General features: G+C 43.7%; 1 protein-coding gene across 1 annotated transcript in view; it reads right to left on the bottom strand.

Moving 5' to 3' along the window:
* LOC149440965 (uncharacterized) overlaps window positions 1-16,112 on the bottom strand; it is an 86,354-nt gene extending 70,242 nt beyond the window's left edge. The window contains exons 1-3 of the mRNA XM_089657922.1: window positions 15,566-16,112; window positions 4,881-5,258; window positions 2,177-2,485 (exon numbers count right to left, since the gene is read on the bottom strand). Coding sequence (XP_089514048.1) covers window positions 2,177-2,485; window positions 4,881-5,154 — 583 coding nt within the window. The 5' untranslated portion in view covers window positions 5,155-5,258; window positions 15,566-16,112. The remainder of the gene's footprint in view (window positions 1-2,176; window positions 2,486-4,880; window positions 5,259-15,565) is intronic.
* Between the last annotated feature and the right edge of the window lie 330 nt (window positions 16,113-16,442).

The following is a 16,442-nucleotide window of genomic DNA, read 5'->3' as shown; positions in this document are numbered from 1 at the left end:
AGTCTCCAGATCTCATCCCCATAGAAAACCTTTGTAGGGAGTTGAAAGTGCGTGTTGCCCAGCGACAGCCCCGAAACATCACTGCTCTAGAGGAGATCTGCATGGAGGATGGGCCAACATACCAGCAACAGTGTGTGCCAACCTTGTGAAGACTTACAGGAAACGTCTGACCTCTGTCATTGCCAACAAAGGATATATAACAAAGCATTGAGATGAACTTTTGATATTGACCAAATACTTATTTTCCACCATAATTTCCAAATAAATTCTTTCCAAATCAGCCAATGTGATTGTCTGGTTTTGTTTTCTCATTTTGTCTCTCATAGTTGAGGTCTACCTATGATGCCAATTACAGGCTTCTCTCATCTTTGTAAGTGGGAGAACTTGCACAATTGGTGGCTGACTAAATACTTTTTTGCCCCACTGTATTCCTTTTAACACAGAACAAGATGGGCTGAGCTCTTCAGGTCAACAGTCGGTACCCCCTTTTACTGTACGCTCAGCTGACTCTCAAGCATCAAAAGTGTGGCAGAAACCCACCGTCTCTAGGATCTCTCACACCGGTCTGTACTCACAAATGTCTTCAGATGAATGGATGCTCCCTATCAATGTCCTCCAGAAACTTCTACCAGTGATCCCAGACCAGATCCAACCAGAGACAGACCCTCAGTCAGCTTCCAGGCCTCTCAGCTAGCCCAGCAGAGGCCTCAAGAACAGCAAGCATATGACAGGACTACCCAGAGGACAGGACACCCTCCAAGCTGGACTTCCCCTCTCAGGACAAGACAAGAAAGCTCTAGATCTCAGACTAGTAGCAACCATTTTCCAGCAGCCACCAGAGCAGAGCTCACAAAGATTGGTTGGGACTATATAAATATTTGTAATGCCCTCCAGGTTAGTTAGGTAGGTTTTTTATGTTAGATAGAGGGTAAGTAGCAGTGTTTGAGTGAGGTAGTGAAGTCACCTCAGGACAGGCTGGGAGGCTTTGACAGGTTATGGCTTATGGAGCCCTCCCACCTTTCCACAAACCTGAGAACTCTATATCCGGTCTCCCACAGTACACACAACATGGAAATGCAATTATTGTAGTAAATATAAACTGCTAAATACCTTTTCTCATCAGCAGGCTTGTAACTGCTATCGGTGTGCAGCAAGGCACTGGTTAAAGCTTGTAGGAGAAGTTTTCATTCTCCTGTAGGAGAATGCAGGACCCCTGACCTCTCTCTGGACAGTGCTGATTGGCCCTGTGCTGATCACATGCACTCTCCCAAGAAGGGGAGGATTAGAGAAGTCAGGATCAAACACCCTTTTTACACAGTGTGGAGGATTAACCTCTTAGGATCCACAGTGAGTATAGCAAGCATGTTTTACTGCATCTACAGACTGATTGTAAAATTGTGGATTTAGTAACACTTTAAACAAAAAAAGATCAATAAAAACTATTTAATACTGTAAAAGGGTAATATAAAACTCCATCCAGTGTGTAATTCTCATGGGTTTGATTCGGTTAAGCAAATGAAATGTAGAATTATTTTTTTCTTTTCACATTAGGGGAGTTTTGGTATTTTATGGTCTAATTTAAGAAGGATTTAATCTGGAATCTCGCCTTAATGGGAAAAGCTTATTTTGTAAAATGTACATATAAAAAGAGCAGCACAGTGGCTAAATGGTTAGCATTTCTGCCTGGCAGTACTAGGGTCATTGGCTCGAATCTCAACACACCTGCCTGGAGTTTGCATGTTCTCCCTGTGCCTGCGTGAGTTTCCTCCGGGTACTCCAGTTTCCTCCCACACTCCAAAGACATGCTGGTAGGTGAATTGGCTCCTGTCTAAATTGTCCCTAGTATGTGTATGTATGAATGTGAGTTAGGGACCTTAGATTGTACGCCCCTTGAGGGTTAGGGACTGATGTGAATGTACAATATATATGTAAAGCACGGAGTAAATTGACGGCGCTATATAAGTACCTGAAATAAATAACAATTAAATATCTTTCTCTATCCTTAATAATTAAATATAAAATACAGATAAGTAAGGTGATTGCCTTCTGAGAGATTTGACACTATAAAGGAAGATGAAAATATATATTAATTAAAATTTGTCAAACTCTTTTGTTTGTAGATCATGGACAAGACTCTATGGATGACATAATATGAAGGTACAATATACATCCTTACCAATTTCATAGTACGTTCTCTCAATCTCTATGCTGTTCTGTCGAAAGACAGCAGTTCTTAGTTGAAGGACTTCAGGATTATAACATTCTAGAGCCCTCATGACTTTGTGCTTGCTTTTGCCATCCCAGCATCGCACAGTATCTAACAAGCCCCCCATCTTGTCTTCGTATGTCGGTTGTTTCGTTAATTCTTCATACTGTTTATCCGTCAGTAACTTTAGGTGGTGCAGATAGTACAGAATCGGATCTACACGAACCTTCCCGTATACAATCAAATCTGATCGGTGTAGGTCCAAGAAGTCTCTATTCTCTGTGGGGGAGGGTCACAGAACAAATAAAATACATATGATGGATGAGAGAGGTTACAATGAGAGTCAGATATAAGGATAGAAAGAACTCAAGAGAGAGAGAGAACAGGTGGGAGAAAAGGCAAGAGAGAAGGAAAGCAAAAAAATAATGATAGAGAAAGAGAGAACAAAAAAGATAAAGAGCAAGAGAGAGAGAAAACAAGAAAGATAAAGATAGAGAACAAGAAAGATAAAGAGAGAGAACAGGAGCGAGAGAGATAATGAGAACGAGAGAGATAGAAAACAAGAGAGAGAACACGAGAAAAAGAGAGAGGAGAGAGAGAACAAGAAAGAGAAAGAGTTAGAACATGAAAGAGAGAGAGATCAGGAAAGAGAGAGAGAGAACAAGAATCAGAAAGAGAGAGAGAGAGAAAGCAAGAAAGAGAAAGAGAGAACAATAAAGAGAGAGAGTGAGAACAAGAAAGAGAGAGTGTTAAATATCGTGACACTTATATTATTTAAGTGTCTGTCTTTAGGCGTTTGAGGCAAATTGTTCTAGTGCCAGGCTGACTTAAAACAGTGTGACTTTTATTTAATGCACACTTGGCATCAAAAATGAATACAAAAGATAAAATAAAATACAGAGTAAAATATAACAAAAGATATGAGAAAGATATGAGACGTCTGTTTTAAGCTACATAATTTCTACAGAGAGAGAGCAAGAAAGAGAGAGAGAACAGGAAATAGAGAGAGAACAAGAAAGAGAAAGAGAGATAGAACGTGAAAGAGAGAACAGGAAAGAGAGAGAGAGAGAACAGGAAAGAGAGAGAGAACAAGAAAGAGAGCAAGAAAGAGAGAGAGAGAGAGAGAGAGAACAAGAGAGAGAGAGAGAGAGAGAGAGCAAGAAAGAGAGAGAGAGAGAACATGAAAGAGAGAGAGATCATGAAAGAGAGAGAGAACAAGAATCAGAAAGAGAGAGAAAGAAAGAGAGAACAAGAAAGAGAGAGAGAGCGAGAACAAGAAATAGAGAGAGCGAACAAGAAAGAGAGAGAGCAAGAAAGAGAGAGAGAGAGAGCGGGAAAGAGAGAGAGAACAAGAAAGAAAAAGAGAGATAGATCATGAAACGGGGAGAGAGAGCAAAAAACAGAGATATAGAACGAGAGAGAGAGAGGAGAGAGAGAGAGAACAAGAAAGAGAGAGTGAGAATAAGAAAGAGAGAGAGAACAAGAAACAGAGAGATAGAGCAAGAAAGAGAAAGGGAGAGAGTGAAAGGAGATAGAGAGCAAGACAGAGAGAGCAAGCTGAAGAGCGAGAGAGAGTTGAAGAGGAAGGAAGGAAGGAAGGAAGGAAGGAAGATTGGAGAAGAGAGAAAGAAAGCATTAAAAAAATAGATTAGAAGGGAGGGGAGAGAGAGGGAGAATGAGAGAAAGAAAGAGAGGAGATGGGTGAAAAAAGAGAGCGCGCAAGAGAGAGTGAGAGACGATAGAATGATAGGAGAGGGAGAATGGCATGAGAGAGCAAGGGAAAGAGATATACACAATATGTTAGAGCAGTGGTCTCCAAACTGCGGCCCTTTGCGTGCTTTCACCCAGCCCTTGGGGCACTATTTCATCCACTGACAACAACCATGATGCACAATCCCCCCCCCCCCCACTGACACAAATTAAGGGTCCACCATTATTCCCATTGAAACCAATGATGAGGCACAGTTCCTCCAAATGACATCAACTATGGGGCACAATTTTCTCCTAATGACAACCAATGATGGGGCCCAATGACACCAATGATGAGGCACAATTCCTCCCAATAACACCAATGTTGGGGCATTGCTTTTGATGCTGATGTTGGGACCTTTTCTGCTCCCAATGGCCACAGACTGGCCCTCCTAAAGTCTGAAGGACAGTAAACTGGCCCTTTGTTTAGAACATTTGGAGACTCCTGCGTTAGAACAAGGGTTCCCGTACCTGCGGCCTGTGGACACCTAAGTGGTTCATGGATGAGTTTATGGGAGTCTGTGAGGGTCAGATAAAAAATTACTGTCCCAGCCAATGGTTTCCCTGTAAAAGAAATGAAAGAAAATGCACCCTGCCCCTAATTATAGAACCGACCACTAAGCACCTCTTGACCTGTTGTTGTCGCATGTTTACCATTTAATTTGTTATCATTATGGGGGGTCCATAGCTTTCATCATATTCTTAAAGAGGTCTGTGACTCAAAAAGGTTAAGAGCCACTGTGTTAGAGCGGGTGAGAGGGACATGAGAAATTGTGGACTTTTAAATCCCATTCCTGGACTCACCCCTATCCTTCTTTATACTATGCCTTAACCTGATAATGTCAGAGGGCTTATCCCCCCATTGAACCCAAACTCCCACTGAAATTTCTCATTGTTGTGATTGTTACAGACAAGTCTACCATACCTTCCAATTCATCCAGCACTTTATTCCAAAGTCCCTTCTCATTGATGGCATCTAGGACAGCCTGGAACACAGTGAACCCATAGAAGTTAGGGTAGAATTCTAGGATGAGGTCAGTGACAGATTGTGGATCTGCACCTTCTAGTTGGGAACTTGGGATCTGCTTATATTTTTTCTTCACATCCAATGTGCTTAACCTTGCTTTGAACTGAGAAAAGCTCTCTTTGTCCAGCCGCTTGAGAACCATCAAAAATAAATCTTGAAGTTGTAGCACCATCTTTTCCTTTTACACCGCGTGACCCTCCACCGACTCAGAACTTCCCCGAAGGAGATGCAAGAAACGCAGGGTGACTTATTTTTGATAGTAAGATTGTGTTACATCTGAAAACCAACAATATTTTATCAACGTTTAGAAGGTCACACAGAATATTTCTGTGCTCAAAGCGGTACATTTTTTGCATGGAAATATGTCGTTTTTTTATTGTAGGCTGTAATTTTTAGGAATAACTCACTGAAATCTGTCCGAACAAGAGTCTAGTAAACATCCCGGGGATGATAAAATTTGAAACACGAAATCATAAATTATAATATAATAAATAATCATAAAAATAATAATATAATAATAATAAATTTAATTCAATAATATAATCAAACCAAAAACACTGAAATGTGAAATAGAGCGCCAAGTTCGCACATCGCTGAGCAAAGTCGCAGAATCGTTTTCAGTGTCTGATGAGGAATTTCCCCCACAAATCATTATCACTAAATTCTGCAAGTGGTTCTGATTTACTATCGCTGTTCTCTAGCCGGTCTAAAACCGCTTTTGACGTAAAGGGACGCTTTTTGGACGCCATGGACGTTTCTCAGTTTCCAGGCAGAAAGAACAGTAAAAATGCAGGCAGGGCGCCGGACAAAGCACTCGGGACAAAATATATGTGAAATGGTTTGATACAGGAATGGAATACTATGTGATTTTAGTGTATTGAGTGAATGTCGCTTTTTAACATTTTTAAATTTCCCACTGGTTCCGTCCCCCGTAAGCCCCGTACGTCCCGACGCTCGCAGGGAACGGAACCCGGAAGATGGATGCCGGCATTGGCCAGAGGATATTGCCGGGGACTCTGCAGGGGGGACATCGCGGGAGCGCAGGACAAGGTAAGTGCTGGAGGGATCCCGGAGCAACGCTGCAGTGTATTCCCGAGTGTAGCTCAGGTTACCGCTTTTGGTACTGAAAGTTAACCCCGAGCTACACTCGGGAATACCGCCAGGGGGGTTAAATGAAGATGTACAAAAGCGAGAATATTTTACATGGGTCCAGGGGATTTTATAATCATGATAAATTATTGCTACTGGACCTGGGCTTTGCACATGTAACAGGTTCACTGAACTGCCAATTCCCCTCACCTGCATGTAATCTCATTCCCTTTTCTTCCATACTGCTCCGTTCACCCACAGAAGAGAAGAATCCCTGTGGGAACTCCATGGTCAGATCTTACAAGGATCCTCTCCCTTTCACCCATATGACATCGCTAGGATCTGGAGATTGGTGGCTCAGATGTCTAGTGCAGTGTTTCTCCACATGGGTACCTTCTGGGTTTCCTCCAGGTGCTGATAATATAGGACTCAGTTTGCCCTGGATCAACATCATGCGTTGCCATGGAGCACACAGGTTGTCCTACAGCACTATAACTACCAATGAAGCTCTATGTAGAGAACACACAGCATACTTTGTTGCTATAGTGATCATGGCTGGCTCACCTACACCATGCCAAGGTGGGACTCTGATCCAGGACAGGTGGCATGCAGGACCACTCCCAGCATTCAGGAGAAGATGGAAGCTTGCCTCCTCCAGATCTCCTCCTGCACACAAAAATGGTTGGATTCCTATGTGTATAGTGAGCTCTATGGCTGGGAGGATCTGTGATGAGTACAGTGTGATTGGGGGGCAGCTCTGTGATGGGGGACAGTGTGATTGGGGGGGTTCCGTTATTTATTTTATTACGGGTTCTGATATAGTGCCAACAATTAAGACAGGGCTTTACATATATATTGTACATTCACATCAGTCCCTAACCCTCAAGAAGCGTACATTCTAAGATCCCTAACTCACATTCATACATACACATACTAGGGACAATTTAGACAAGAGCCAATTCACCTACCAGCATGTCTTTGGAGTGTGGGAGGAAACCAGAGTACCGAGGGGAAACTCATACAAGCACAGGGAGAACATGCAAACCACATGCATGTGGTGCCGTGGTTGGCATTCAAACCAATGACCGTAGTGCTGCCAGGTGGAAGTGCTAACCACTCAGCCACTGTGCTGCCCACGAAGGACAGTGTGCTTGGGAGGATCTGTGATGGGGACAGTGTGAATGGGTGGGGAGGGGGCTCTGTGATAGGGACAGTTTGATTGGGGGGGCTCTGTGATGGGGGGGAACCTCTGATATTGTGGGGGACCTCCGATGTGATGGTTGATCTTCTAAAGCGATGAGGGAACCTCTGATGTGAAGGAGGGCTTCTGCTGTGAAGTTAGTTTCATCAAGATGGCTGAATGCATTGCCCTGGGCTCAGGCTTACCAATGATAAGTAACATTTAGTTTTTTGATTCTGGGGTGTCTCGAAATTTTGCATTCTTTTAAAGAGCGTTGCAAGTGAAAAAGAGGTTGAGAAACACTGTTCTAGAGCTGTATCATGTGAGGAAGAGGAGGGAGTGTCATGTTCCTCATTTCTGGAAGTACTGGAGATTGCTCTTCACTCCTGTGATAGAGGTGGCTTGTCGTGAAAAAATACATAGACCACCATAGATGGCCACTCTTTCAGAGAATGCTAATATTCAGGCTACAAGTCCTTCTAAATAATTGAACATTTATAGAGACACTGGGGTGAATACGCTGAGTAGATGATGTTTGTGATGGGAGTGACTTTGGGTGGGGGGCCCATGGAACACAGCTCACTTTGGAGAGGTCGGGAGACCCCTTTCTCAGCTCCCCATATCCCTCTTATGTGTATGTTACCCTGTGCTTGTTAGGGGTGCAGGGTGAGATGTTCTGATATGTAGACATGTATAGTTGGGGTGGAGGGTTGTTGATTGTTTAGTGCCATGTGGCTGTATCCCATTGTTCTATTGTGTGTCTTGCTTGGGAGCAAACTATTATGGGATGTGTGTGTTTGTGTATTGGCTTGGTGGGGGGTGTTTCCGGCAGCCCTTCCCCCTGTTGGGACTGCCTGCTGATGTGTTTCTTGTTGCTGGATTTAATTTGCCTCGCCCTGTGTCCTTATGCAGGGAGGGGGGAATTGTTCCCTTGAATGCATATACAGGTGAAACTCGAAAAATTAGAATACCGTGCAAAAGTTCATTTATTTCAGTGCAGCAACTTAAAAGGTTAAACTAATATATGAGATAGACTCATTACATGCAAAGCAAGATAGTTCAAGCCGTGATTTGTCATCATTGTGATGATTATGGCTTACAGCTCATGAAAACCCCAAATCCACAATCTCAGAAAATGAGAATATTACATGCAATCAATAAAACAAGGATTGTACATAGAACAAGGATTGTACATATGCATGCATATGTACTTGGTGTGGGCCCCTTTTGCAGCAATTACTACCTCAATGCAGCGTGGCATGGAAGCTATCAGCCTGTGGCACTGCTGAGGTGTTATGGAAGACCAGGATGCTTCAATAGCGGCCTTCAGCTCTTCTGCATTGTTCGGTCTCATATCTCTCATCGTTCTCTTGGCAATGCCCCATAGATTTTCTATGGGGTTCAGGTCAGGCGAGTTTGCTGGCCAATCAAGCACAGTAATCCCACGGTCATTGAACCAGGTTTTGGTGCTTTTGGCAGTGTGGGAGGTGCCAAGTCCTGCTGGAAAATGAAGTCAGCATCCCCATAAAGCTCATCTGCGGAAGGAAGCATGAAGCGCTCCAAAATCTCCTGGTAGACGGCTGCGTTGACCCTGGACTTAATGAAGCACAGTGGGCCAACACCAGCAGATGACATGGCTCCCCAAATCAACACAGACTGTGGAAACTTCACACTGGACTTCAAGCATCTTGCAGTGTGTGCCTCTCCATTCTTCCTCCATACTCGGGGTCCTTGTGCCCCTCCATTCTTCCTCCATACTCTGGGTCCTTGGGCCTCTCCATTCTTCCTCCATACTCTGGGTCCTTGTGCCTCTCCATTTTTCCTCCATACTCGGGGTTTTTGTGCTTCTCCATTCTTCCTCCATACTCGGGGTCCCTGGGCCTCTCCATTCTTCCTCCATACTCGGGGTCCTTGTGCTTCTCCATTTTTCCTCCATACTCGGGGTCCTTGGGCCTCTCCATTCTTCCTCCATACTCTGGGTCCTTGGGCCTCTCCATTCTTCCTCCATACTCGGGGTCCTTGTGCCTCTCCATTTTTCCTCCATACTCGGGGTTTTTGTGCTTCTCCATTCTTCCTCCATACTCGGGGTCCCTGGGCCTCTCCATTCTTCCTCCATACTCGGGGTCCTTGTGCTTCTCCATTTTTCCTCCATACTCGGGGTCCTTGGGCCTCTCCATTCTTCCTCCATACTCAGGGTCCTTGGGCCTCTCCATTCTTCCTCCATACTCTGGGTCCTTGGGCCTTTCCATTCTTCCTCCATACTCAGGGTCCTTGGGCCTCTCCATTCTTCCTCCATACTCGGGGTCCTTGGGCCTCTCCATTCTTCCTCCATACTCGGGGTCCTTGGTGTCCAAATGAGATGCAAAAGTGGCTCTCATCAGAAAAGAGGACTTTGGACCACTGAGGTCAGACCAGGTCTGTTTTTCTTTAGCCTAGGTAAGACGCATCTGACCTTGTTTGTTGTTCAGGAGCGGCTTGACAAGAGGAATACGACATTTGAAGCCCATGTCCAGGATCCGTCTGTGTGTGGTGGCTCTTGATGCACGGACTCCAGCCTCAGTCCACTTCTTGTGAAAGTCCCCAACACTTTTGAATGGCCTTTTCCTGACAATCCTCTCCAGGCTGCGGTCATCCCTGCTGCTTGTGCACCTTTTTCTTCCACACTTTTCCCTTCCACATAACTTTCTATTTATGTGCTTTGATACAGCACTTTGGGAACATCCAACTTCTTTTGCAATTACCTTTTGAGGCTTTCCCTCCTTATGGAGGGTGTCAGTGATGGTGTCAGGTCAGCAGTCTTTCCCATGATTGTGATTCCTACTGAACCAGACTGAGAGACCATTTAAAGGCTCAGGAACCCTTTGCAGGTGTTATGGCTTAATTAGCTGATTAGAGTGGGACACTTTGAGCCGAGATTATTCCACCTTTTCACAATATTCTCATTTTCTGAGATTGTGGATTTGGGGTTTTCATGAGCTGTAAGCCATAATCATCACAATGATGACAAATCACGGCTTGAACTATCTTGCTTTGCATGTAATGAGTCTATCTCATATATTAGTTTCACCTTTTAAGTTGCTGCACTGAAATAAATGAACTTTTGCACAATATTCTCATTTTTTGAGTTTCACCTGTATCTTGTGTCTGTGTTAAAATAAAGTAGTCTATTTCCTGGTTTTGTTTAAGAGTGGTGTCCGTGGATCTGTGTTCCGACAGGGAATTGGGAGTCTAACGGAAATACCTAAGTGCAGTCGGGGTCCGGTTCCGTTACAATGTTCACTTAGGAAAATGAAGTTGTGTTCACTTTGAATGCCCAATCATGTGTAGGTAATGTGTAAAAATTGCATTGTACAAAGATTGGATGATTGGAGTGACCACAACTTCACTTTGTTGGTTGTAGTATTTTGAAGCTCAGCTCCAGTCAGATTTTTCTTTTTTTTTATTGTGAGAAGAGTTAGAACCTCTGTCAGGTTTTCTTTTCATTTCTGTCTGTGATTCCACGATAGAAATTTCCACTTTGTGTCTTGGTGACGTCTTTGTGAATCCAAAAGGAAATGGAGGAAAGGTCATCAACACAACAAGAAACCTCAGTAATGTTCTAACCAGGGGTGGACTGACAACTCATGGGGCCCCTGGGCAATAGGGGATCATGGGGCCCCTGTGTCCTTGCCCAAACTCAAAAAAGCCTATGAAAAAGGTACCAGGGGCATCTCATGGGGACCCCTACTGACCCCGGGGCCTCAGGCAGTGCCCGATTTTCCAAATGGTCAGTCTGCCCCTGGTTCTAACCCTTCCCGCTGTATCCGAAAAATATGGTTTTTGCAGTCACAGTTTGGGTATTCCGACATCTGAATGTGTTGTGACTGTCTCTGTACAATAGTTACAGGGAACAATCTTCCATCCGCCAGGACAGGGGCATCAAGTGATTTCTCACAGCCCATAGGGTTGAACAAGAGAATCTACATGTGTATGGCTAGCCAAAGACCGATATATTTTACCCCCTTCCAGTCCAGACACTTTCACCCCTTCCAGTCCGGACACTTTTACCCCCTTCCAGTCCAGACACTTTCACCCCTTCCAGTCCGGACACTTTCACCCCCTTCCAGTCCGGACACTTTCACCCCCCCTTCCAGTCCGGACACTTTCACCCCTTCCAGTCCGGACACTTTCCCCCCCTTCCAGTCCGGACACTTTCACCCCCCCTTCCAGTCCGGACACTTTCACCCCTTCCAGTTCAGACACTTTCCCCCCCTTCCAGTCCGGATACTTTCCCCCCCCTTCCAGTCCGGACACTTTCACCCCCTTCCAGTCCGGACACTTTCCCCCCCTTCCAGTCCAGACACTTTCCCCCCCTTCCAGTCCGGACACTTTCACCCCCTTCCAGTCCGGACACTTTCACCCCCTTCCAGTCCGAACACTTTCACCCCCTTCCAGTCCGGACACTTTCACCCCCTTCCAGTCCGAACACTTTCACCCCCTTCCAGTCCGGACACTTTCCCCCCCTTCCTGCCCAGGCCAATTTTCAGCTTTCAGCGCTATCACACTTTGAATGACAATTGCGCGGTCATGCAACACTGTACCTATATTAATGTTTTAGCATTTTTTTGAGACAGATAAAGCTTTATTTTGGTGGTATTTATTCACCGCTGGGATTTTTATATTTTTTTTGCTATCTAAATGAAAAAGTCCAAATATTTAGAAAAAAAAGTGTTTTCCTTATAAAATTTTGCAAATAAATAATCCTTCTTCATAAATCTTGGCCAAAATGTATTCAGTTATCTTTTTAGTAAAAAAAAAATGAACCCAAATAAGTTTATAACCAAAAATTATAATTTTTCTAAATTTTGTTTACATTTTTATTTTATTTTTTTATATTATTATTTATGGTTTTTTGTTGTTTTTTTTTAACATACTGTCACCCTAGCAGTACAGTGTCACCATGGTGACACTGTACTACTTGTGGGGGGTGAGGAAGGTTATTAATTACTTACGTTTTTTTTACACTGATTGCTTTTACACCCATAAAGGCTGTAAAAGCAATCATTTTTCCTTCTCTCTGGCTGCATTCTTGCAGCCATTGGAAATACTGTGTGAGTTGTGATTGGTCACAGCTTGTCACATGGTACAAGGCTGTTGTGAATGGCCCTGTACCATGTGACCTCTGTGATCATTCACAGATTTCACAAGTAGTAAGCAATGTCAGGAAGTGACATCTTGCTTACTCCTATTCATGTGATAACTGATTGGCCAATCTGATCACATGATTGGGACCGCACACAAAGGTGCTGTACAGTGATCTGTGTTTCACAGCGGGCACCGATCATGGTGCTGAGTGCTCCCAGGGAGCGCACACAGGCAATGGATGCGAGGGGACGTTTAGAAATGTCAACCCGCTCCGGCAGACCTCCCGTCCGGCTGTTTTTCTACTTTGGCCAGAGGGGAAGTGGTTAAAATTATGGACAGTCTAAAGGACACCCCATTTCAGAATGGAGTGCCTCAAGACTGTCCATAATTTTGAAGGGTGCCTTGACTGAAAAAAGGTTGAGAAACACTGCTATACCCCATGTAATCTTGGTAAACCCCTGTGTATCGGTACAGTTTGGACTGAAAGGTGGGATTAAGGCTGGCCATACATTATACAATTTTCTTGAGCTTTTTGGTTTAGATTTACCAAAAACCATATAATAGGAGGTCAGAACTAACAACACTCTCAACTGTATCCAATTAGGCAGACTCTTGCACTACATACAGTTGCAAGAAAAAGTATGTGAACCCCTTGGGATTACGTGGAGTTTTGCATGAATTGGGCATAAAATGTGCTCTGAACGTCATCTAAGTCACAACAATAGAAGAACACAGTCTGCTGAACATAATACTACACAAACATTAGATGTTGATGGTTTAATTGCACATAAAATGTAAACATTCACAGTGCAGGGAGGAAAAAGTATGTGAACCTTTGGACTTAATAACTGGTTGACCCTCCTTTGGCAGCAATAACCTCAACCAAACGTTTCCTGTAGTTGCAGATCAGACCTGCACAATGATCTGGAGTCATTTTGGACCACTCCTCTTCACAAAACTGTTTCAGTGTAGCAATATTCTTGGGATGTCTGGTGTGAATCGCTCTCTTAAGGTCATGCCACAGCATTTCAATCGGGTTGAGGTCAGGACTCTGACTGGGCCACTCCAGAAGGCGTATTCTGTGCTGTTGCAGCCATTGTTTTGTTGAATGACTTGTATACTTTGGGTCATTGTCCTGTTGTATCACCCAGCCTCTGCAGAGCTTCAGTTGGCGGACAGATGGTCGTACGTTTTCCTGCAAAATGTCTTGATAAACTCTGGAATTCATTTTCCCATCAATGACAACAATCTGTCCAGGCCCTGAGGCAGCAAAACAGCCCCAAACCATGATGCTCCCTCCGCCATGTTTCACAGTGGGGATGAGGTTTTGATGTTGGTGTGCTGGGCCTTTTTTTCTCCACATAGTGTTGTGTGTTCTTCCCAAACAACTCAATCTTGGTTTCATCTGTCCACAGTATATTCTGCCAGTAGTGCTGTGGACACATCCAGGTGCTCTTTTGCAAACTTCAAACGTGCTGCAATATTCTTTTTGGACAGCAATGGCTTCCTCCGTGGTGTCCTCCCATGTACTCCATTCTTGTTTAATGTTTTCCTTATAGTAGATGTGTCAACAAAAATGTTAGCATGTGCCAGAGATTTCTGTAGGTCTTTAGCTGACACTCTGGGATTCTTCTTTACCTCATGCAGCATTCTGCGCTGTGCTCTTGCAGTCATTTTTACAGGATGACCACGCCTAGGGAGAGTAGCAACAGTGCTAAACTTTCTCCATTTGTAGACAGTCTGTCTTACCGTGGACACATGAACATCAAGGCTTTTGGAGATACTTTTGTAACCCTTTCCAGCTTCATGCAAGTCAACAATTCTTGATGGTAGGTCTTCAGAGAGCTCTTTTCTGCGAGGCATGGTTCACATCAGACAGTGCTTCTTGAAACCAGTAAACCCAAAACAGGTGTGTGTTTTTTAAGGGCAGGACAGCTGTCAGCAACACATCCAATATCATCACACTGATTGGAGTCAAGGTTGGCTCACTCCTGGTTCCAATTAGCTCTGGGAGAAGTCACTAAGCTAGGGCCTCACATACTTTTTCCTCCCTGCACTGTGAATGTTTACATGTTATGTGCAATTAAACCATGGCAACATCTAATGTTTGTGTAGTATTATGTTCAGCAGACTGTGTTCTTCTATTGTTGTGACTTAGATGACGTTCAGAGCACATTTTATGCCCAATTCAGGCAAAACTCCACGTAATCCCAAGGGGTTCACATACTTTTTCTTGCAACTGTAGTTGAAGGTAAATCTAAAGGAAATTGGGCAGAAATTGGACAGAAAATGTTATGGTGTATGGACAGCCTAAATCACGCGAAGGCCTTTCTTGAAAAATGAACTAGATGTGCAATAACTAAATAAGCACCTATGCAGGCCATACATGGTTCGAATTCCGAATGATTTTTGTACGTAAATCGGACCTAAGAATAATCGGCCGATTTTCGCTCTGTTAGTGGGGCAATGGCATTGGCCGATTTTAGTTGTTCCTCCACATTTTGTTTATTGAGCATGCTGGAAAATTCGTGACAAACGACCGATTTTCAAAATCATTGGTGGCACCATGGGATTACAGAACGACATTTTTGTTTTTTGGATGAAAAATCATTCGGAATTTGAACCATGTATGGTCTGCATTAGTCATGTGTTGTTATCTGGATCTGCTGAGCACTTTTTGGGTTATTTACTAGAGAAGCGGAACCAGGGGCGGACTGACCATTCGGGCACTTGGGCACTGCCTGAGGACCCGGGGTCAGTAGGGGACCCCATGAGATGCCCCTGGTACCTTTCAGAGGCTTTTTTTGGGTGTGGTTTGAGTGTGGGGGAGCACACAGGGGCCCCATGATCCACTATTGCCCGGGGGCCCCATGAATTGTCAGTCCGCCCCTGAGCGGAAGTGTATGAGATCTAGCCGTGCTTGACCATCCATTCGCATGTAGAAAAGTCCTGTTTGAATTTTTCTTGCATTTGATTGGTTATTGTGAAATTAGTTTTTCCTTCAGTGACACCTCATTCATTGAGTGAACATTCACATTGCCAAGAGAACATCCTTTAGTAAATCGACCCCAATGTCACACAGCAGGAGGAGGAGGTAACAGGATCTTCATCATATACAGAGCCCCCTGCACCGTACTCACTGTATAGTTTCACAAACAGAACAATAGGAGACTGACCAGCATGATCTTACCTCGGTGTGTTCCAGCCCGTCCTTCATATTTCTGCGGAAGAAGTTTAAAGGAGGAGAAAACATTACTGCGTGATGACATCACTTAAATGAAACTGAAGGAACTGAGGTCTGCCTCTGAAAAGCTGCTTAACTGGCTCAGTGAGTTGGCTGTGCTAGTGGCTGTGAATCCCAATTCCAATTCTGGATAATGCAGGCCATAGACGGGTCGAAAACCGGTGTTTTTTAAATTAAAAAACCGAAAATCGGTTGTTCAATAGGCCGACGTTACCACCAACGGTAAAAAATTGCCAGATTTTTGTCCCGTCTACTGCCGTAATTTAATTACTTCTTTTCCTGCAGAGAGCTCCGCTATTATATTTGACATGAAAAAGATTTGCGGTTGCAACAATGTATCCATTTGTATCCATTTCGGATACAGATGGTTTTATTCGGATACAAATAGGTACATTGTTGCAACCGCAAGACTTTTCATATAAAATATAATAGCAGACTGGAATTCTTCTTTTTCTGATTCTTCTTATTTTTTCTCTTCTTTTTCTTCCTCTTTTTCTTCTTCTTTTTCTTCTTCTTCTTCTTTTTCTTTTTTTTCTTCTTTTTCTTCTTCTTCTTCTTCCTCTTATTTTTCTTCTTCTTCTTTTTCTTTTTTTCTCCTTCTTCTTTTTCTTCTTCTTCTTCTTCTTCCTCTTCTTTTTCTTCTTCTTCTTCTTCTTTTTCATCTTCTTCTTTTTCTTATTCTTCTCTTTCTTATTCTTCTCTTTCTTTTTCTTCTTGTTCTTCTTGCAGGTCACGGCTCATGTGCAGATTTTTTTATCGGTAAAACAATCGGCTGATTTGCCCATTATTGCCGGGAAAATCGGCCGATCGTCAAAATCGGCCG

This window comes from Staurois parvus, unplaced genomic scaffold (assembly GCF_062004578.1).
Source record: "Staurois parvus isolate SC_StPar_1 unplaced genomic scaffold, SC_StPar_1.0 ptg001042l, whole genome shotgun sequence".
Lineage (NCBI taxonomy): Eukaryota > Metazoa > Chordata > Amphibia > Anura > Ranidae > Staurois > Staurois parvus.
The sequence above is the reverse complement of the archived record's forward strand: the minus strand, read 5'-3'. Positions and strand labels throughout refer to the sequence as shown.